The sequence below is a fragment of the Podarcis gaigeae genome, assembly GCF_964106915.1.
Source record: "Podarcis gaigeae genome assembly, chromosome: 3".
Lineage (NCBI taxonomy): Eukaryota > Metazoa > Chordata > Lepidosauria > Squamata > Lacertidae > Podarcis > Podarcis gaigeae.
Window position 1 is genome coordinate 82731715 of NC_139680.1, and position 24065 is coordinate 82755779.

General features: G+C 39.7%; 1 protein-coding gene across 16 annotated transcripts in view; it reads left to right on the plus strand.

Annotated features, from left to right (window-relative positions):
• Nucleotides 1-24065, plus strand: part of LTBP1 (latent transforming growth factor beta binding protein 1) — a 213290-nt gene that overhangs the window by 154212 nt on the left and 35013 nt on the right. For all 16 annotated transcript variants that reach the window (XM_083732112.1, XM_083732098.1, XM_083732106.1 and 13 more), the window contains 10 exons: nucleotides 755-880; nucleotides 2112-2237; nucleotides 3593-3712; nucleotides 6995-7114; nucleotides 11403-11525; nucleotides 12817-12939; nucleotides 13399-13521; nucleotides 14230-14355; nucleotides 17435-17560; nucleotides 21680-21823. In XM_083732112.1, coding sequence (XP_083588238.1) covers nucleotides 755-880; nucleotides 2112-2237; nucleotides 3593-3712; nucleotides 6995-7114; nucleotides 11403-11525; nucleotides 12817-12939; nucleotides 13399-13521; nucleotides 14230-14355; nucleotides 17435-17560; nucleotides 21680-21823 — 1257 coding nt within the window. The remainder of the gene's footprint in view (nucleotides 1-754; nucleotides 881-2111; nucleotides 2238-3592; nucleotides 3713-6994; nucleotides 7115-11402; nucleotides 11526-12816; nucleotides 12940-13398; nucleotides 13522-14229; nucleotides 14356-17434; nucleotides 17561-21679; nucleotides 21824-24065) is intronic.

Sequence of the window (24065 nt, forward strand, 5' to 3'; positions counted from 1 at the left end):
TGGAAGCAATTGGACCAGCACCATTAGGAACTTTTAATATAAAGACTTAGGTTGATAAAACTCGGGGGATAATGTGTGTGGCTTTTTAACATGGGGCGACTCACCCAGAATGTCAACCCTTGAGCCCTGAAGGTTTGGCACGCTCCAGTCTTAACCCTGAGATGAGAAGGTGGAAGATGCTTACAATATGTGCATCAACATTTGACATAACTACCAGGGGTTTCTTCTTTTCTGTAAAGATTAAAACCATGCTTCAGTTCACTTACAAATTCCTCATAACTATTCCAAAGAAGAAAACGGTGTACACAGCACATGTTGACCCATTCACTGAGGAGATCCTTGAGCTACAGTTTCATATGGATCTAGCATTGAGTTAGGAAGTTAAGAGGCCATCCTGGGTCTCTATCAAACATTTCTTGCATGTTTACAGGCCAGTTCCTTTCACTTGATTTCCAGATGCATTAGAGTAGTATGTAAATATAGGGAAGGAAGGGCAAGCTTTTGTAGGGTGTATGTCAGGCTGTTTATTTTAAGTATTGCTTCATAGAAACTCTGTACTGGCTTCTTGCTCCACAGCCACTGGGTTGGATAACAAGAGGCTGAAATAATAATTTTATTATTTGTACCCACCCATCTGACTCAGTTGCCCCAGCCACTCTGAATGGTTTTTCTTCCTTTTTAAATTGAGAATAATAGTGGACTTATACAAATGTTTTAAATGGCCTGCTCCAGGTATGTTTTGCTTTCTATTTAGAAATCAACGAGTGCACAGTGAACCCAGATATTTGTGGAGCGGGACATTGTGTTAATTTGCCTGTGGGATACACCTGTTTCTGCAATGATGGATACAAGCTTAATGATCAACAAACAAAATGTTCTGGTATGAGAAATTTTCTTTGCCTTTGTTAAACTGATTACAGATAGGTAGCCGTGTTGGTCTGCCATAGTCAAAACAAAAAAAATTCCTTCCAGTAGCACCTTAAAGACCAACTAAGTTAGTTCTTGGTATGAGCTTTCGTGTGCATGCACACTTCTTCAGATATAGACTGGAAAGAGAAGCTGCTGAATTGCAACTTATCACCAAACTTAAAACCATGGAGAGACCTGGTCTGAACAAAGACATTGGATTCTTATCTCATTATACATGACAAAGCCGTTTTTCACCTTCTCTCCCCTTGCTTTTTCCTGCAAGACCTATTGCAGTCGTTAAGAGTCGTCAACAGGCTCATCACAGCTATCTGCCAATCACCCATTCCCACCACCCTTCTGAGTAATACCCCTCCCCACCTTCTCACTATATAGAAGGGTCTGGAAACTTCTGTTTCAGTGTATCTGAAGAAGTGTGCATGCACACGAAAGCTCATACCAAGAACTAATTTAGTTGGTCTTTAAGGTGCTACTGGAAGGAATTTTTTTTGTTTTTTGTCCTTGATCAGGACAATATACTTCTGTTGATGCAGCCCAGAAGTCACATGGTCCCCAATCCCTGAACTGTACACTACCCGAATGTATCTTGGCACACAACCTGTTCTAAATTATCCTGCATGCACAAAGGACGGCGCTTGTAAATTAAGAAAACTGAGGTGCTTCAAGGAGTCTTTATATTTTTCCTCCTCGTAGACCGTGCTTTGGAATCCTAACAGGAGTGCATGAAATTTTATGATCGGTATTGCAAGGAACTGAATGTCTGCTAGGCTTCTTTATATTGCCCCATTTTAAAACTGTGTAAAGAGAAGGAGTGCCCTTCATTAGCCTTGGTTCCGAGAGGTTCCAGAATCTGCTGGCATATAGTATTTGACTCCCATATACATAAATGCATAAGTTCCCTCTGAAAGATCACTTATTACATGTAAGTATAGTTCCTTCCTTCAAGGAAAAGTAATACTCTGAAAGTTGGTATAAAGTAATACTCTGAAACTTTAAGCCAATAAGTCTGCTTTCTGAATCAGAATTTTATACCAAATCTTTATTGTTCACCTCCGTGGAAACAAATCTGTCTGTACTAATAGAGTCTGTCTTTCATTTTAGTGTCTTGTGTATATTGAGCGAAGTGAAGTGATGGTCATGACAGAGTACTACTTTTTCAATCTTCGTTTTTATTTCTTTAACAGATATTAATGAATGTACTCAGGCTCCCCATCTCTGCTCCCTTGGGCGTTGTGAAAATACAGAAGGAAGCTTCCTATGCATTTGCCAGGCAGGGTTCATGGCCAGTGAACAAGGAACAGACTGTGTTGGTAACTACTGTGCTTTATGAAACAAGCTCTTAATACTTGGGGCTAATAGCTAAGAGTTGGAGTTTGAAATCCGTTAAGGTCATTGGAAAACTACTTACATTGATTTACACAAGCACTGGACTGGGTGCTTAATGCTTAGGTTGCTCTTTTTGTTCATAGAGTATTTCTTAATAAAAATTGACCACCATTACAGAGGGCAAGTCATTACTCATTCTGTCTTCCTAAAATTATTTATTTGTGCAGTTATACTTCCTTGAAAATATAATGTTGCTGTAAGAGCTTAAGTCGTAAAATATGTTTGGAGGATAGGTTTTTTCTCTCTCTCCCATGCATGAGAATAGTTCATTAGCAACCAAAACAGCTCTGTAATTGGCCCCTCTCAAATGTGAATACCATTTCTAAGTGACACTAAAGAAGGTCTATCAAATGTTAACGTAGGACCATTTTGAACATTCATGGTATTGTTTGTGTGATTTGCTGTGACTGTTCCTGGAGATACACTTACATGGAGAACTTTTATCAAGTTTGTATCCACAGATTAAATGGGTAGCAGTGTATGGCTGCTGTTCAGGAACTCAGTGTACAGGCCTACTGTAAGGCCTACTGCTTTTCAAACCATGGCAACCAGCCATCAGAGTTTAGTTTATATTATGGCTGATGGTTGGGGATGATGGGATTTGTAGTCCAGCAACATCTGGAGGCTGCCATGTTGCCTATCCTGCTGTAGACAGTACTGAGCTAGTAGTTTCACTTGGTACAAGGCGGCTTCCTATGTTCCATAGAGCATTCTTAGAGGTATTGTAGCAGGGCACCCAAATACAAAGTCTCTGCTGGAAGGTGGCTGGACAAATGGCCCTCTTACATGATCAGGGCATGACTGAAGGACAGTAAATATTAGTAAGCAAATAAACTCATGGACTTCACTCCTAGTAACACCTGCAATTACTAAAGCAAGAATATTGACATTACAGGTTGTAGTTGTTGCAACTAAGATCTGTGAGCTCCCCAGCTAATAGTCTATTTATGCAAGTAAGCAGCCAGTCTTGGGAGTGATAAAATTAACACTTTACATGGCCCTAAGAATAAGAATTCTGGGCAGATTCAGCTAACCCAGTGCACTAACAGAAAGTATTCAAGGATTCCACTAGTGTTGGGAGCACCCTTAAAATAGTGTGCAAGGGGAAGAGAAAGGCGATAATTGCAGCTGGCAACTAGGAATGCTTGCACTGATTGAACAATCATATTAGAATGATGTTGACTTTCATCCTCTGTAAATGTGTGTATTCTTAAAAAGAAAAGGAAGACTAGTGTATTTACAGTACATATTTAACTTTTGTATTCATTTTGGTTTCTAGATGTTGATGAATGTTCTGGATCTCACACCTGTGGGGAAGGACGCTGTATAAATACCATTGGTTCATACATATGTGCTTGTGACACTGGCTTCCGTATGAACAGGAGAGGCCAGTGTGAAGGTATGTTGTCACTCTGAAATGTTGGAATAATCATCCATAGACATCATTAGTTTCCTTAATTCCTTTAGAAAAGCAATCCAAGGAAGTTGTGCCATAGAGAGCAATGTTTATGCATTTGAGGACACTAACATGGTAGACTCAGGACTGATGATGCAAGAATCCATAACCTACCCTATCCTTTCATTGAGCTCTACTGTCTTGCTTCATCTTTACATATAAATTGTGTTTCCAATGGGTAAACCAGGGTTTCTTCAAAGCAAACATACAAAACATGAATGAATGTCAGGCATGCATCCATAAACACCTGTGTACATGTGTCAAGACTTTAAAGATATAGATATATCATGGGAATTTCTTCCCGTTGGATATTTCTGTTCCCTTCATTGGTGCCTTTTCATCGCCAGCTGTTCGTTCTGCCTAGACATCAGAGGTTAAAGAGATGGTTGTGCTATTGCTTTATGGTTATGTTCTGTGCTGCTGCTGCTGCTTGTTAGTTACAATGTTGTTGTTCAGGATAAATGTTATTTGGTATAGTTGTTGACATTTTATTCTCTGTTTTATTATAAATTGTTCACCACCCTGGGAATTCCTGTTGAAGGTTGGTGGTCTTGTTGTTGTCATGATCATTTAGTAATAATAATTCACTGTTCGCATATTTGCTTCAGGAACAACTGTGGTAAATATGACTGCAGCATAAAATGTGGAGCTGCTTTTTCTTAAAAGTGGGTATTTACAGACAAGGGTCTGCTAGTATCAGCTTGCCTGCTAGTGACTTCTCAGTGACACTCCTGTGATTAATAAACCAGATGAGGATAGTGCTGGTTCCCATACCGTGTGCCACTGTTCCAAATGACCTGGCAAAATCAGCATGGACAGCAAACCAACACTGTTACTAAACTTCAGCGATAGAAGGCTCCCTTCCTAAAAAATGGGGAGGGGGAGCGTAAGAGCTTCAATTTTAAAATTGGAAATTAATAAAATTAAAGTTGGAAACCTCACTATCTACTTTATCTGTAATTTTTTTCTATTGAAATTATTTATGAAAATTGCCATTGACAATGAAGTTCATCACTTCACTTGTTACAAAGGAATCCACTTGTGGTTTGGAATAAAATGTTGGCAAAAATCCACCGTTTTATAGAACAAAACGTCCCAGCACGTCTAACTTACAACGCATATGAAGTTAGGTTTTGGCTTGAATATCCCCTTGAGTTAAAAAATAAAAATCAACATAAATTCATTCATAAATTAAAATGATATTCAGTTACTCCTACTTAATCATCAGTGTCTTTGTACTTTGTTTTCATACCTGTCACCTTCGATCAGAATATGCCTTTTTTAAGCTAGCATATTCTTCTGCAGTCTCTCAGCTTGCGCTTTTGCTAGTGCAGTATAAGAATTACTGGGTTTATGTTCATTTTTTAAAAAATTAAAAGATGGCTTTAGATATAGATTTCACAATTTGGTGCTCATAGGTGTCAAACGTGTGAAAATTATGCATATTTTTCACAACAGAATTTGGAATGAAAGGAAGAAAGAAGCAGAGTCCCGAATAAATGGGATCAAACAGGCCATGGCATGATTGAAAGACAAGATCAATAAAACAATTGATAATAATAATCCACCAATACCATCAGAGTGGAGCTGGTGGTTTCCTACAAGAATCTCGGGGAGTGTAGCTGGATTTGCCAGCTGTAATGTCCCCTTGGTACCACTGAATGCAAGGCTATGCCTGATGGGTAACAATCCATTCTCCTTGTGAGAAGAGGCTGATGGGAAGTGGTCACCCATATTAGACACCTTTAGTTTTGCTGGGTTAGCCTACAATCCTGGGAAATAGCTCCATTCTCAAGAGCTGATCCAGTCTCCTTCCTACCTCCTTTTCACAACTATGTGAGACCTTGTGCAAATGGAGCCTGAAGTGTCAACTGCAGAAAGGCAGACTGTCTTGTCTTCCCCTTGAGTCCTGTCTCCCTCTTCCCTCAGTTAGCATTGTTTGGAGTTTGTTCTACCTATTGCAAGCATAACAGGTCATGAGGCTGTAAGCCCAAAGTCTTCAGGCAGTGTCTGGTGCTCTAACTTTATGTTGTATGCAAATATATGCCATGTGTAATCAGTCCCTTGGTCCCAAATGATCTTCACGTTAAGTGGAGATGAGGAAGAGAGAATGAAATTGTTGATTCTTCCTTTGCAAGTAGGAAATTTCTGATAAGTCAGATAAGGATATTCACCTGTCAAGATACAGCTATTTGATACAGTGGAAGAAAAGCAAAGGAATGTTCCATATTCCCTTTATGTTCATTACTACAGCAAACTATGTGGATAGTTTAGATTACATTTCAAGAAGCTCTGTAAGATAGCTGCAGGGCACCATTCATAATTTTAGATTTGTATGTATTTTTATATAGCTTATTCCAGACACATGTTTTACTTTTCACATTGATAATTTATTATACATCTATGTTTTCGTTGGCTTTATTTAAAAAAATAAAATCTGTATACCAGGTATCCTTCAAAACCCCAAAATTGTCATATCCTTAACTCTGTGGTTGCTTATATAAGTATTAAATTTGTTGTGATAAGGTGGTTTTAAATGTTTAGATTTTAGCTTCAAAACGAAACCCGTTTACCCAATGGAACATGCTTCCAAATAGATAAGCTTAGGATCTTTGCCTACGTTATCAAGATAATTTAAAAATATGTCTAATCATTAGTTGAAATATATCAGGTGTTTATTTCCTGATTTTTTTTTACCTCTTGCCTTCCTTTCCAAGCAGTGTTTTTAATTTTACAACTACCTGTAAGGTAGCTTTCCAAACTTTTCATGTTGGTGACACGCTTTTTAGACATGCATAATTTTGTGACACAGTAATTCAGTTTTGCCCGCAAACCGGAGGTTAAACTAGCCCCTTTCCAACGCCGGGAGGAGAACAGGGGGTGTTTGCGCGGCACACCTACACACTGCAGCCGACAAATTAATGTGTCACGACACACAGTTTGGAAAGCTCTTCTGTAATGTATGTTAAGCTAAGAGACAGGGACTTGCCTAAGAGCACCTAGTAAGCATCATAGGTGAATGGAGATTTAACCTTAGGCATCATTTAACCAAGCACAGCATTCTAGCACATCATGTACTTCAGTGGTTCCATTCAGATCTGAATCTTAAGGACAGTAGCACCCAATGCTCAAAATATACCATCCCAAATTCTATTATAGCATTAAGATTCCCTTGCTCTTTATGGATTATTAAAATCTTAAACTTCATTTGTTTTCTTTTTAAAGATATTGATGAATGCACAATTCCACACACTTGTTCAGATGCAGAGTGCATTAACAGTCCTGGTTCTTACCAATGTGTACCTTGCAGAGATGGATTCAGAGGCTGGAACGGGAAATGCTATGGTAAATGCCTTGTTGAAAATGTTTTCTATTGCAAATATTGTTGCAGTTATTCCAGGTTTTTTCAGTGTTGTGTTCTTGGGCAAGGATGTTAACGTCCCTTGGCAACTATGATATGTAGACTTACTATTTGATAGATAAAGAATAATTAGAGTGACTGTGACTCACATCACAACTAGATTTCACTGGAAGTATATGGCTGCTGCTAAAACCAGCAGCCCAGTATCTCCTCCTCTCTCATGATAATGAAATTACCTGCCACAACAAGACATTTTATTTGTTTATTTATTAAATTTCTCTGCTGTCCTTCCTTCCAAAGGAGCCCAGAGCAGCAAATATCAAAGTGTTAAAACAATACAATTTAAAATGAAATTTTAAAAAAATTAAAACCATCTAAAAACATTTATAACATTTAAATTAATTGCATGCACTCACATTTGCTAATTTCAAGCTTGCCAGGAGCAGTACCTCTCAGGAATCAAATGCCTTGTTAAACAGGGATGTTTTTTAAATTTATCCCAAAAACAGTTATGAGGGGGAGAGATGCACCTCACCAGGGAGGGCATTCCACAAACACAGAACCATCTTTGAGAAGGCCCTGTCATGGGTCAACATGTGATATGATGCTGCCATGTTCTGAGTTTCCCTGCTCAACTTCCTTGGTGTGCAGTTTCAGCAAACCAGGCATTCATCTTGCTTCACTTTACAGAAAGGAGGAGGTAACCTGGGGCTCTGAAAACATCTAGCTTTGGCATCATTCAAGAGTAAACTGAATGCAGAGAGTAATTCCTTTTTATGTGAGGAAAGCACATTCAAGCATTTCTACACTTCATATTTCACTTCAGGCTCTGCACAGCTCAACCTTAAGCTCAAACACAGTGAAATATACATCAGAGTAAAAGAACAATGGTATTTTCTAAGGGCTTGGCCATGCTCTTTCAGTCCACTCACACAACTGAAAATGAGGTAGTTGTCAAAATTCACTTTATTTTAAATTGAAAAAATGTTTAGCTTACTTTCATCTGTTTTGCCTACAATGTGTGTCATTGAATAGGCCAGCCCATGCATTTCTGAAGTTAACTTCTCTGAAAAAAATCCAACTACAAGAAATTATATTTTCCTGTGTTGTCTGGAATCCTTGTGCATGGCTTTTCAGTGTCTAGGTTAGGAGGGTTTTTTTTGTCATTGCTTACATTGGCTCTGGCTCTTGGCATCTTATCCTGTGCTGTCTGCTTTCAATGTTCAAAGCAAAAGGGACACTTTAAAATGACAGGCAGAGCAGATAGGTATGCCTTGATACAGTCTTATTGTGTTAATGCTTGCTGGCAAATTCTGAGGAGCTTACTCAGCATTTCCTATGACTTTAAGCAGACAGACTTCCATTATCTGTCTGCCCTCCCACATATCTACTTACTTTCCTCCTTTATAAACCTTTTTTTTCTTCTTCTTCTCTAAAAGCCTTCTTTTTGTAGATAAAATCTTAAATGTCTGGGATAGTAGATGGTCAAACCCCAGAAACTAGTTGGGCCTTGCACACATGGGAGTTTTATACCCAGTATAACTTAATGTTCTTCCTGCTAGTCTTCACTCTAATCTTGGAAACTCCTGTGGCTGATCTGTACATTATGTCTGTGATGTAGAGGCTGCTTAGAATGGCCTCCATATGGTGTTTTCTCTGCGCCAGCCCCATAATGTGTACCACTGCTCTCCATGTGATTCTGATGCATTTCTTAGAGGGTTTTCTTGCAAGCCATGATTAGGTCTTAACAGGGATAGACATAATGGCTGCATTAGGATGATCAAATCTTAGTTTAACTAGCCAAGAAATGTGGAAGCCTCATGCACTTGCACACAGACACTTTGGTTCTCCCTTTGCACTGCTGGGGAAGCAAGCCAAGGAGTCGCTTCTTGTTATACCTGAACTGGAAAACTATAGTTAAGGGCTTTCAAACAAGCTAGAATAGCCATGGTTTAATATTGGCTTCCATTATCCTGACTTCTTCGCACACCGTGCTAAGCCAAACCATGTTGTTGTTGTTGTTTAGTCATTTAGTCGTGTCCGACTCTTCATGACCCCATGGACCAGAGCACGCCAGGCACTTCTGTCTTCCACTGCCTCCCGCAGTTTGGTCAGACTCATGTTCGTAGCTTCAAGAACACTATCCAACCATCTCGTCCTCTGTCGTCCCCTTCTCCTTGTGCTCTCCATCTTTCCCAACATCAGGGTTTTTTCCAGGGAGTCTTCTCTTGAGGTGGACAAAGTATTGGAGCCTCAGCTTCACGATCTGTCCTTCCAGTGAGCACTCAGGGCCGATTTCCTTAAGAATGGATAGGTTTGATCTTCTTGCAGTCCATGGGACTCTCAAGAGTCTCCTCCAGCACAAGCCAAACCATGGCTTAGTGCAAATGCATGAGTGCCACAGAGAGGAACAAACCTTGAGCCCAGGTACAGACAACACACTAAGCTAGGGGTGTACAAACATGACTTGAATACATACCATATTTTTCCATGTATAACATGACCCCATGTATAAGATGACCCCTATTTTGGGGAGCCCTCAACAGTTGTTGAGCTTCTTCTGTAAGTTCGCTGAGCTGTTGAGCAGCTTTTCGACAATCCCCCACTCTGGCTGATTGAACTGGTGCCGCAATACACTGCATACTGGCACTCACCAAATACTCTTCCTAAGCCGGGAAGAGCGGGTAAGCGGCTTCCTCTCTGACATTTCCCTGCTACTGCTGCATCACCAGCCCTTGCTTACTTAGCATATTAACCCATGTTTAAGATGACCCTCAATTTATCACAAAAAAATATATTCAGAAAAAATGTCATCTTATACATGGAAAAATACGGTATCTCAGTCATCAATACCTGCTACCTTAACTGTGTGTTCCCCTTTCAAAATTAATGAATTTCCAAAGGGGTAGCCTTGTTAGTCTTTTGTAGCAAAAACAAAGAAGTGTCTTGTGGCACCTTAAAGACAAAGTTAATTAAATGACCATCACTAAGCCTTCTATGGCTGCAATTCTAACCATATCTAATTAGAAGTAATTCCCATTTAATTCAGTGTGGCTTACTCCCAGGTTAGCGGGGTAAGGATTGCAGCCTGTCTCACTAGTTTGATTTCACAGTTCATAAGAAAGTTATCTTATTTCTGTCACTCACTGTTTAGCACATGCTGTTGAAATTTTGTTCTTTGTGTCCTAGGCTGCATTAATAACTCTTGCCACCAAACCATAAATAAGCCCTTTTAAAAATTGCAGCGCTTTATTTCATTAAGTGCATATTTATTTAGAAAATTACCTATCTCTTTGTGTTTCTGCTGAAACATAACTCTTAAGTGAATGTCCATGTGAAAAGAATAATAAAAAATGATGAGTTCCAGTGGTTTTTCAGATTCATAGTAGAAAGCAGATTAGGGTTTCAGTTCCAAACCCACTTACCTGGGAGTAAGTCCTATTGAATTCTACACACACATACCTCTATTCTCCATCTAGACAAGCAAGAGATATTATCACAGCTTAAGGACAGATTATAACCAGGGGGGAATTCCTGAGATGAGAAGCAGGGCTAGTGAGAGTTGTGGCCTGGGGAGAAACTAGAGGGTTGCTTTTGGTCGCCAGTCTGGAGGTTCCCCACCCCTAGAATCAGTGGCGTAGCATAGGGAGGGCACAGGGGCAGTTGCCCTGGGCACAAAATTCTTAGGGATGCAAAATTTCAACACCTGGTGCTGCCTCAATATAGCTGTGTGCTTCTGTCACTGGGCTCTGTTGCAAATGGCTTCTCCGTGTGAAGCAGGAAGTGGCCTGTCCAGATGACAGAATGATTCTTCTTTTCGTAACTCTGAGGTTGCGATCTCCTGGGTGATGGGTACGCTGTTAGGCAGTTCAATGTGCATGTGTACTCTGTCCACTTCCCACCCCTCTGCGTGGCCCTGGGTGTCGGCAACCCACGCTACACCACTGCCTGGAATAAAACCTCCTATTTGTGGAACTGAGAACTTTTTGTATGCAAATTGCTGGTGTGGAGTAGAAGGTAAATTAGACTGGAGCCCTAGTGAAGGCAAAGGGTCAAAACCCCCTAACAGGACATTAGGGTCTGGACTGGCAATTTGAACGTAACGGCACAGATACGGAGCTAACATGTCATCTAGTTTGGCCGTTACTGAGAAAACTATTAAAGAAAGTTAATAAAAGTTTGTTGGCCGATTCTGTTGAAACACCTCAAGCATCCTTAATTAATATTGTAAGTGATAGCGTCTTGTCTAAATCCAATCTTTGTTATCCACAGATATAAATGAATGTCAATATAGCAGTCTCTGCACAAATGGCCAGTGTGAAAACTTGGAAGGCTCTTTCAGATGTCTTTGTAGCCAAGGTTATCAACTGTCCCCTGCCAGAGATCAGTGTGAAGGTAGGAATTGATTAATACCTTTGTTATTTAAATATAACATGCCTAATGTTTGCCAAGAGAGGTGAAATAGACTTATTCATCATGGGCATTCAAAGCACAGGCATTGTATTCCTCACTCAGTGTGTTGATGGAATCTTCTTCATACCACTTCAGAAAAGTAAACATAAAGGTAGGGCTAGAGCTACTTGAACACCTGTGTATTCTCCTTCCTGGTGTTCTGAAATCTTGGGAGAAATTCATAAGATCAGATGCCATGGGAGAGTCTTTTTGTGTACTGTTTTAAAAGCACAAGAGGCAAAAAGATGAACCTTTCCCTCTATTTGAAGGAGCCCTAAAGATAAAAATATGAATGGAGAGTGGAAAGTCTTCACAGGGCAGAGTGAAAACTGGTGAAATGTAACCACTTTGTGATTAAATTTGGCACAATCTGGGGGAAAAAATGTTAACAAAGGAGACAGAACCATGGGCTGCTTTGAAAATTAATCTCAGATGATGATGATGATGATGATTTTGTTATTTATACCCAGGCCATCTGGCTTGGTTGCACCAGCCACTCTGGGATATCAAATGCCCCAGTTTTAACCTGTTGTCTCATTTCATACTCCTGACTTGTAGTAATTGAAAATTAGTTTTAAAGACACTGATATTACCCAATGAGAATCTAGCCCTTGGAAAATTTAGTTGTCATGCAAAGGCTGCCTGAGGCTAATTTGAGGTGGCACTCGAAATATAAGTTTCCTTTTCTTATCATGGACTGTGCTGGATGAATAGTTCACTATGAACTTACACCAGACTGTTCTGCTTGTTGATTCAGCAGCACCATCCTACAGCAACATGTGCTTTTCTGGTTGTAAATTTGCAATGCATTTTGCTGCTGAAATCCAGATGTTGGCATGGGCTGACTATCCTTAAATTGTGAGAATGGGAAAGAACATTGCAAGCTTTGAATGAACAGCAACTGGATACCATTGGAGCTGGTCTGGATAAAAAACCCACAAAGCCTTTCTGCTTCATTGAAACTGCTAGCTCCATCAGGCCATTTGTCCCAACAGGAACTTGGCATTGCTAAGAAATATGCAATTGAAACCAGAGAAGACAATTTACTCTGAAGAACAGTAGTATTATAGAATTTACTGATAACACACACTAAATCTTAATTTTGACCCAATAATCTAGATCTTCATGGACTCTGAAAATGCAAGACCTTGAATGTATTTTAAACCATTTTTAAATAGCTTTGCGGGGCAGAGTATGCATTTTCTGAAGCTAAACACTGTCTTATAATTTGCAGATGTAGATGAATGTGAACGGCAGCAGCTTTGCACAAATGGTCAATGCAGAAACATCGCTGGATCGTACAGATGCATTTGTGGCCAAGGCTACCAGCTGACACCTACAAAAGACCATTGTGAAGGTAAGTTCCATTGTCTACATGAGGAATTCAGTCACATTTCTATGAATTTTTCATGCAAACTGCCTTAAGGGTTTCTTTTTACAATTGAGAAATCAGCAAGCGGTCATAACAATTTTAATTATTGAGAGTAATATTAATTTGTAATATCTCCTTCTGAGGCTGTTGAAGGCTGCCAAATGCAGACAAATAGGTGTAGGTTTTTATATGCAAGGAATTTTAAATATGTCATATTTCGGCAGGATAGGATAAAACCTTCCGGCTTTATTTATTTACTATATTTATATACTGCTTTTCCCCACCACAGTGGTCACAAAGCAGTTTCCAGATCATTAAAACAATGCCAGTACCATACCCTAGCCTCTGCTCTGCCAGCAGTAGATATTTCAGTGACATATTATTATGCTGTTGTTAGCATAATCTCTTCTGAAGTGGTTTGATTGCTGCTTGTATTCATTTCAGATATTGATGAATGCCAAGAAGACAGCGATATTTGCCGTGGAGGGAACTGCATTAATACCAAAGGTTCTTATGAGTGCACTTGCCCAGATGGCTTCCAGCTGCTACCCTCCAGGGGTTGTCAAGGTATTATATTATCATCATCATCATTATTACATTTATACATCTTTGTCTTCCAAGGAGCTCAAGGTGGTGTGCATTTCATCCTCAAAGCAACCCTGTGAGATATGTTAGGTTAAGAGATGGCGACTGGCCCAAGCTGACCCAGTGTGATTCCTGGCTGAGTGGGGTTTTGAACCCTGGCTTCCCAGGTCATAGTCCAACACTGTAACCATTACACCATACAGCTTGGCTATAGGAATATTATAATATCACAGTGAACTAGAAGAAGGATAAGAAGTACGCTGTTGTACCTTATCATATCTGCATTTGGGGAAATGTCCATAAGGCATGGATTCTTACTTGCCAGCCACATAAGCTTTCTTTAAGTGAAGAGCTGAAAACCATAAAAATACCATGATTAAAAAGTTCCTACAGTCTACTCTCCATGTTGATATCTATAGCTCCCTACTGGCTACCAACGTAGGCATATCGATTCTCACTAATAGTATGGGTTGTAAGATGGGCAGCCGCGAGCTTTCTGTATTCAGGTGGGAGATTTTTATCCCCCATTCAGATGAATTTTCACCTTTGGGGTACAGGCCAGCCTTTAATTCAGGTTAGAGTTCTCTTGTCCACTAGCACAACTTTCTTTGTTAGAGTTCCTTATAAATATATATGTAGCCTTCTAATAAAATGATGCATCTTTGGTTGCTGTTTCTCTGTCCCCTGCAGATATCAATGAATGTGCAGCATCCAATCTCTGTTTACCTCATGGGCAATGCCTGAATACATTGGGCTCTTTCCAGTGCGTTTGTGAGCAGGGTTTTACTATTTCTAGAGATGGCCAAACATGTGAAGGTAAGATGGGCTAAATGAAAGAAAAAGGAAATTAAGTCTGATGCAGTAAGGGGTGATGATAATTAGGAACATAGGACATCTGTCCATCATGTACATTGACTCGCAGTGGCTCTCCAAGGTTTCAGATAGGTATCTTTCCTAGAGATGGTGGGATTTTAACTTGAGCTCTGCCACTGAGCTTCCTATTGACTGAATGTTGTTGACAACACTTAAAAGTGTAATCAAATAAATAGTACTTTTGCTCCCATTTTGATTAACTGCAGTTTATTATTACATCCAAACTCTAAACTGTTGTTAATCTTAACTATGGCTAGTTGAAAGAAGAAGACCAACTAAGTTAGTTCTTGGTATGAGCTTTCGTGTGCATGCACACTTCTTCAGATACCAAACAAAAAAATTCCTTCCAGTAGCACCTTAAAGACCAACTAAGTTAGTTCTTGGTATGAGCTTTCGTGTGCATGCACACTTCTTCAGATACCATGCACACGAAAGCTCATACCAAGAACTAACTTAGTTGGTCTTTAAGGTGCTACTGGAAGGATTTTTTTTTTTTTACTATGGCAGACCAACACGGCTACCTATCTGTAACTGAAAGAAGAAGGTTCATAAACTATGATCTGAAGTTGGATTGCTTCAGACCAACTATAGTGAAGATTAGCCACAATCTGCTAGGTTCAGACTAAACAAAAAAAAGGAGTTGGGGGGGTACTTGAGCCCCAGACTCATTTCTGTCACAATACCCACAGTTTGTCATGATGTTCAGACCAGAACTAAGCCTCAGTAATATTGACTGTTTCATTATTTGTCATGGGTTTTTAATATACAATTCAGACCTTTAAATTTCTGCTATTTTATCTGGTGGCAATAGGTTCTTCCATGCTGACTTTCCATGTGAGAAGTTGGGCAGCTTTTAGTATTGATTGAAGTAATGTTCCTACATTTTATGCATTTGTCCAGTGCCATATAACTCAGTACAAGTAAATCTCCATTATGCTTATATGGGTTATGGCTTTTAAAAAAGAACTATCTGGAATGTAGCTGTGAGTGAGAGGGCAGAAGGGGAGTAAAAAATAGTTCATGATCTTTTTTGGCTTAAGCCCTACTTATATATGCAGGATATCTGATCATTCCTAAATGACCCACACTATTTCTTGTGTGTAAAATGTTATTGTTTGAGAATCAAACAATAGTAAGCAAAGTATCCAATGTGCATATAATCACAGTTATACATGTGTGACACAAAGGTAAAAAATGATTTAGCTTTAAATAATAAAACAGAAATTTTAGGATCTTTACACCTGCAATTCATTTTAAATACAAAAAGGTATATACACTTCAATTTATTTATTTTTAAAAAATGAGAGCTGGACTTAAGTAAAGTAACCCATCCCAGTTATCAAACCCAGAAATATTTTTCACTTTCTCCACAAGGGTCCTTACAGAATTCCTTTATCTACAGTGTTGACAGAAGTGACTCTTTCAGAATCCCAGTCAGGACAATAATTTGGATTGATGAACATCTGCACAATGTAATTCTTTGAGTTTTCTCAGAAGGAGAAGAATGAGGTCATTCTAGTGCAATTCTGTCTTCCTTTCACTGTCCGTAGCCATGTCAGCGCCACCTCCTTGTCAACAGTATTAAAGTTAAGAGATCTATGGGAAAGAATAAACAAAGACAGACTTTAAGAACAAGGCAAAAATTATGGTTCCTATTCTAACAATAGAGGCATAGATTCATTATGACCTTTTAATTTCCTGTATTAAACAATGCATGGAAATTCCTGTGCCTCATCTAGAACTTACGATAGTGTGAAGAAGCATTCATTTTTATGTGCATAAATCTAATCTTGCCTTAAGCACTTAATAGAAGAATGTTACAATATTCTTTCTCAAGCTTATGCATTGGTTAAATCTCATTGCTAAAATGGATCTTATGCAGAACAATTTAATATTTCATTTGCCCCTACATTCCATTGAAACTGAGGAATGTGTTATTTTGTTGTGAGTACATTTTTCTGTGGTGCTCTATGTTATTTTTGTTTCCTGTTTTTTGTTTCCCATAGATGTAAGAATACGTAATTGTGAACTTTTTTTTGCTCAGTAGCATTAGACAGACAATATAAATTATTAACTGAGGAACTTCTCATTTTTCCAATAGTATTTGTCATGACATCTTGACCTATTAAACAAATGTGGATAAAATATTGCAGCAAAAATACACACTGACTTCCAAAGAAATGTGTGTGAGTGTGGAAATAAGTAACTGGCTCTCTGAATCATACTTTACTCAACTATTCATCTCACTTTTTAAACTTTCAGTATGAAATATATTCTGACAGTATAATGGTGTTCATACGCATATCATCAGAGGATTTGGAACATGCTTTTGTAAGAGCTGTACCTCAGCACATACAGAAATCTTTTCAACCTTTTGCAAATGAGAGAATGCCAGTAATGGCCCTGTTATCATCTGAGAAGATCTTGCAGATCCATCTGATTCCATGAGATGGGTAAAAATCTGCATTGTAAGATGTTCCTCATGATATTTATTAATTAAATGTGATGGTCTTGTGTTGCTTAAGTACAGTAGAGTCACAACTTATGTGGGGTTTACGTTCAGGGGATAGTGCACAAAGCCAAAATTGCATATAGTCAAAACACATTGGGTGTTAAGGTGGGTGGAACTACCAAAGCTTTTTTTACCCCTGGACACCAGTCCCCTTTCCACCCCTTTTCATTTTTTTTGCCAAGCACATAAAGCTGAATGCGCACAAGTGAAAAACGTGTGTAAGTTGCGGATCTAACTATACCCACAATGGTGTAAATGTATGGCATGCTCTTGTCCATGTACATTATTCTTTTGTTTTTTGTGAAAACTGTTTATTTGCTTTTTATTAGCATCATGTAGTCAGTCTCTCTTAATCTCTGAACATGTAAGAAAAACAGCACCTAAATATTTTTCCCTAGCTATATGTCATTCAAAATCTGTAATTAGTCTGTTTGTTTAGCTCCACATGCCAGCGTTTGAAAGCTGGCCTTAGAAATTTTCCCACCTGATATTAATGTATCTTATTTTCAGATGTGGATGAATGCGCCAACAGCACTGTGTGTGGAAGTCATGGGTTCTGCGACAATTCACCCGGGTCCTTCCGCTGCCTTTGTTATCAGGGTTATCAGTATCTACAGGATGGGCAAGAGTGTGTGGGTGAGTTGTGAGATTTCCTTGAACAATGAGTTTTTAGGGGAAGCCTAGTGAATGCTTTCCCTATTATTTATATTACATGCCTACCCATTCAAATTGGAATAGGAAATGTTGCTAAATCTGAACTGGAACCAAAGGCAAGCCAATTATTTCACCTTCTTAGAACCTTCTGTTTCTGAAAACATCAAGCTGTTCACAAATCTCAATGTAACATCTGTTTAGACTCTTAGTTAAATGGCCAGAATTTTGCAAAGCCTACAGGAAATATAGACTGCCATGTGGTACAGCCACCTCCTTTGGCAAAGTAGCTGAACAGATTTCAGAGTTCACTGTAGTCCCCACAAAATATATTTCTCATCATAAAAAAACCTTTGGTATTGTGATGAACTTGTCAATGCTGGTTAATTTTGCTAATAAGTGATACATTTCCTGGTATGTTATTAAGTGGTGACTAGATTTTTTTTATTTAAGTGTTTATATATCCCGGCCTGTCATAATGATAAGCCCTCTGAAAATGTTTGGATTTCACCTTCTTCCCTTTTTGCCAAAGGCCCTTGAAGGTGCTGAAAAAGTATAAGTTGAATAGTTCAGTCTGGTGCGTGTCTGAAGCCAAAACACAGCATGCAACTCATATTTCAAGAACATCCTGTTGTGCTTCTAGTCTTGATAGTTAACATCACTGCTTGTGGCAGAATTTGAAAAGGCAATCATTGTGCGCCCAACCCACTAGAAGCAATATTTTTGCCTCTTGAATATGGCCCTAGTATATGATTTCCACAAAGAAGCACACATAAAATATTCCATAGCTCATCTGTTCACAGGTTATCTCATAAACAATGTCATGCATTGCAACTATCTGAAAATCCAGACTGTGCTCTATTCTAACTTGAATATAGACCCTGTAGGAATAATGTTCATCCCATGGGCACAAACCTTTATTGCAGGAAATTAGATACATGTGGAGAAGCACATGCATAAATAGATACACACAGTTACCTAAGAATTTTCAGGTAAGCCAGCAGGAAATTTCTCAGGGTTTAAAAGAAAATCTGCTTCCTCAGTATAATCTTTAAGCCAAATATAGCTACAATATCCTACCCAGTTCATTATTAGATTTGTTTAGCACATGACCTTATTGAGCACAGAAGCATAAGGAACTGCAGGAAGGTCTGGAATAAGTGAGAGTGTAGAGAGAAATTCCAGACCATATATATGTGCGCCACACAAGCAAGCATTCTTGTATGATGCACCAAGTTTATGATTTTATTTGCAACAGTCACAAGAAAACGGTGAAAGGTGATACCGTGGCCCAACAATGAAAGGGAAATGTTCAGCTTGGGCGGCAGAATACATTAGTGTAATGCTTTTCTAGCAGAAAAGTATTGGAACAGAGATTCACTGTACATCCTGCTGAAATGATCCCTTACCAAGATAGTGTTTTGGGTATTCTCATATAATTTGCTGACTGAACAGAGGTGCATTCCTGAAGCTCAACCTTTTGAGTCAATGGTAGGAATGTTAACCACACTTTGAAGTGAGTAATTCTAGTGAGCTGTACTCAGCGCTGTATAATCTGTCACAGCTTTTCTTGATTTTTCATTTTATATTTCAGTATAATGAATTACCTTCTGTGTATATTTTTCACACAGTAAACAAGCTCAAATTCAAAGATGAAGTAAAAAAATAATATGAGGAGGTACTGGATTTGATGGGAGTCTCATTAAAAACCCACCCATCTTAGACCCAAAAGCCAGGGATAACAAAAATGTATTTGATTGGCACTGAATTGCTGAGAATGTCAATGCCTGGCAAGCCTCATTGAGGAAATCATTCCACAATCTGGGGGCTACCACTGTAAAGGCCCATTTTCTCATTGCCACTGTCAACATCTCTCTTGGAGGGGACACACAGAGAAGGGCCTCAGATAACAATTGTAGAGTCTGGGTAAGTTCATATGGGAGGAAGCAGTCCTTGATATATTGAGTTCTTGAGTGGAATAAGACCTTTATAGGTCAAAACTAGCACTTTGAATTTGTCCTGGGAACTAGTTGCAACTCCTGCTTTTGGGCCAGAAGCAGTGTAATACTCAGGGCTGGTTTCAGCTAACTCAGTGTGCTAGTGGAAGCCAACATACAGACTCTCACTAGCGCAATGGGTTTTTCCTGTGATGCCTCCAAATCTGCTCTGAAGTGTTGCAAGAACCGCAGCAACAGCACATGAGGGGAAATCGTCCTATCTGGCAAGCAGAAATACTTGTGCTGCCAGAATTATTGTATTAGCATGAAGTTGAATTCCATTCTATATCTGCCTGGTCCCAGTCAGCAATCTGGCTGCTGAGTTCTGACTAGTTTCACTTTCTGAACCACCTTCAAATAAAGCCACAAATATAATGCATTACAGTTATCTAACCTAGAGGTTACCAGAGCATAGACAACTGAAGCTACGATATTTCCAGCATGTGCCGAATGCTTCTGTTGTTGCACATTACTCCTACAGCTGTCGGGCTTTATTTTCCTTATAGGCTCTTGCTATATACATAGCCATCTATTTCAGTCAATTATAGAGCCATCTTTTCGGATATCTTCATTCTTTTTCTCTTGCAGTACGTAAAAAGGGATTAGCTGTTGGTTAATTTAAAACATTCAAAAAGTACAAAAAATCCACTCTCGAAATGGAATGGGCTGCTCGGTTATGATGAGGAGAAAGACTTATGGGCGTTATATGAAGCTTGTGTGAAGTGCTTTGAAGCAAGTTGCACAGGGATTCAGAACATGGACTTCGTAACAAGAATTGCAATGGAGACATGTTGATGTGAACGTAAAGCTTATGCCGCACTGGAAACTTAAATGAGTTTAGCAACCACTGGTTATCTTAAGAAAATGTAGGATTCCCTGTAACTTCACTTCTCGTAGTGGGGGAACCACCAGAAGGCCCTCAGAGCTGGACCTCAGTGTCCAGGCTGTAGGATGGGGGTGAAGACAGTGGTCTCCATAGCCCTTAATGTTTATTTTTTATCTGTAAATAGCAGCTGCAGGGCAGTCCAATAAAGACTGAGAATGTAGTAGGGGGAAGCACAATGGAGTCCTAACAAAAATTGCTGTTCCCTGCATCCAAGCTACTATTTGTATCAGGAGACAAGCTGCTGTTTATTGCCATTTTTCTCAGGAATTTGTTCCTTATCCCCACAGTTTATAGTTGCAGTAAAATTAAAATTAAAAACCCTGAAGGCCAAACTACGTGCCTAGTGTAATTTGTAGTTTTGTTTCCACCTGGTGCTAAATTCTATGCCTTTGGGGGAAAGCCATTTTTATTTGTCCAGGCTATAATGTTCATTGTTTCCCCCCTCCAATGAATTGTGTTGATTTTAGTGTTTTTATTGCTCTCGTCTGTTACACTTTTCCTGCTACATCATTAGATGTGTGTGTGTGTGTGTGTGTGTGTGTGTGTGTGTGTATGTGTATGTGTATGTGTATATATATATATATATATATATGCAGGTTTTGGTGTCCTCGGGTGTCTTCCCGTGTAAAAGTTGGGGTGTCTAGGCGACGTTTCGACGAGGTCTCACTCGTCATCTTCAGGCTGGTGCTTTCGGCTTCTTGTTACTGGAACAGAGCGGGATCTCAATGTTTGAGTTCCTATAAATACTGTAGAGGGGGTGTGGTGTCTAGCCTCCAATGTTCTGGGCAGAGAGGAAGTTCCCAGGCTAGTGTGCCTTTTCTTCTTTTGTTCCTTAATTACTTGAGAGATACCTTCGAAACGTCGCCTAGACACCCCAACTTTTACACGGGAAGACACCCGAGGACACCAAAACCTGCATTCCTGTACCCGTGAAAATCTACGAAAGCATATATATATATATATATATATATATATATATATATATATATATATATATATTGCTTGATTGCATGTTTGATATTGTTTTATTTTGTGGGGAGCCACCCTGGGAGGCTTGGCCAAACAGAAAGGTGGAATGCAAATGTTTTAAATACATAAATAATCTCATTTTTCAGATGACAAAACAAGCACACAAACTACTAGAATAAGTAGCACACTCACTCACTCACACCTTTTTAATGAAAGATAATGTTTGAATCTATATTGGGCTTCATTTTACAGATGTGAATGAATGTGAAATGCTGAGTGGAGTATGCGGGGAAGCCCTCTGTGAAAATGTGGAAGGCTCCTTCCTATGTCTGTGTTCCGATGAAAACCAGGAGTATGACCCAATGACCGGACAGTGTCGCTTCCGTTCCTCACCAGGTAATGTCCCATTGGCACTGAATTGGACCATATAAATGCACAGTCTGACAAACATGGGAAGGAGTTGAATCTGTAACTGGTGGGTGAAATCATTGTATGATTATGTCATGTTATCCAATGTGAGTTTAGGTTTTGGGTTTTAAGTAAGTGGTCTAAATCCAAGACAGAGCTGAACCTCATTGCAATCAATAGGCATGGCTAACTCTGTACAGTGGTACCTCGGGTTACATACGCTTCAGGTTATATACACTTCAGGTTACAGACTCCGCTAACTCAGAAATAGTACCTCGGGTTAAGAACTTTGCTTCAGGATGAGAACAGAAATCGCGCAGCAGCAGCAGGAGGCCCCATTAGCTAAAGTGGTGCTTCAGGTTAAGAACGGACCTCCGGAACGAATTAAGTACGTAACCTGAGGTACCACTGTATTGGATTTAGGTCAGTAATGTTAGAGCTTTGAATGGCATTTGCTTGCTATTTTGCTTGCTGTTTAAACACGTTACTGATTAATTAATAGGTTTATTGAATAATGGCCAACATTCACATAGTCTATTACTATTTATCTTTATATTATTTTTTCTGTGTTATCCATGCTTGAAGATGTAGCAATTTGCAACATGTTTGAAATTAATAAACAAAATAAGTTTTAAAAGTATATCTGGTAAAAAGTAAAAGCCCGGGGAATCCAAATAAAACCAAATGATGTTCACCCAAACTCCAGATTAACATCAGACTCTGAAAATTCCCTGAATTAGGAAGATCTGAAGTGTCCTAAACATGTTTAAGAGAATTTCTAAGGTAAAAGACTTTCATTACATAGGAGCAACCTTGCTGCACCCTGCAGCAGGGTTCACGTTAGCACACCCTTCCAGATCAGAACATACCAGGGTTATTTTTAACTAAAACAATGACAACAACACAAAAGTATACAAATGGAGCTGATTTCTAGGTGAAACAAAAGGCAGATACAAATATACAAATTCTATGTAATTTCTGCAATTTAATCAGTTGCATCCCTAATTCTCTGTGAGATGGAGGAATCATTGAATGGTGTAATTTCCTCCTGCAATCTGAAGTTGTACTATCATTTGATCTGCAGTTTGTGTAGACTGGGACCTAGGAATTGGGCATGAAGTTATAATGTCATACATCATCATGGCTTTCCTATCTTTTCATCCCTCCAGTGGCGTAGCGTGGGGGGTGCAGGGGGGGCCGGCCGCACCGGGCGCAACATCTGGGGGTTAGGGAAATCCACGGGTTAGGGGGCGCAAATCCATGGGTTAGGGGGCGCAAATCCATGGGTTAGGGGGCGCAAATTACTTGCCTTGCCCCGGGTGCTGATAACCCACGCTACGCCACTGCATCCCTCAACACAGCCACCTCCCTTTTCACTCAATCTCCTCAGCTCCATTGGCAGGTCCAGGTGCAGTGAAGCTGTGGGTCATGTGGCCAAGGGATGATAAACACAGAACAATCACTTGGGATTTAAACAAGTCCCAACTTTATTGATTACAGATGTTAGCAAGTTTTTGCGCAGGCATTGGGTGTGTATCCTGAATCAACCAACCTGCCTGCTGGTTGAGTATTTGGCAGGGTTAAGGTTAAGGATTGCCCTATGTCAAATTAGGGCAACCTAATTTCCGGGGGAGGGATTAAGAGGAAACCCTGATTCCTTGGGCTGGGGAGGGCCCACCTAGACTAAGAATGCAACCCAGTGTCTTATCCGCTGTCAAGTTGTGGCAGTTGCTATGAGGTAGGCAGAAACCCCAGACAGGCCCAATTTGTCTGAAGGCAAATTGCTCCCAGGCCCCAAATATGGTGACCAAAAACTTCCATAGTAATGTCTTACTCAGGGTCACTTACCCTCTGGCAGACCTAAAATAAGAGTAGGGAGAGAGGGAATCCATTGGCAGCTGAGGCTGATGCGTGACTGGCTTTTATAGCCAGGGAGCGGACCAAAGGCAAGAAAATTCCCCTCAGATCCACTTCACAAGCTGCACCCCCTAGCTCATCTGTTAGCTGAGCCCCAGCAGCCAGCACAGGCGGTGGAGGAGGAAGTGAGGTCTTCCCCCAGCCATGCCAAAGCCAGGAGACCATCTTGAACTGCCATGGCCACTTCATCTTTTTCTCCCTTTCTTATAACATCTTTGCAGCAGCATCCTTTGTGCAAAGCAAGTTCCTGATGAAAGTATTAATTTTAACATAGATTACACTTGTTTCATTTAATGTCAATGTGAGAGGAAGG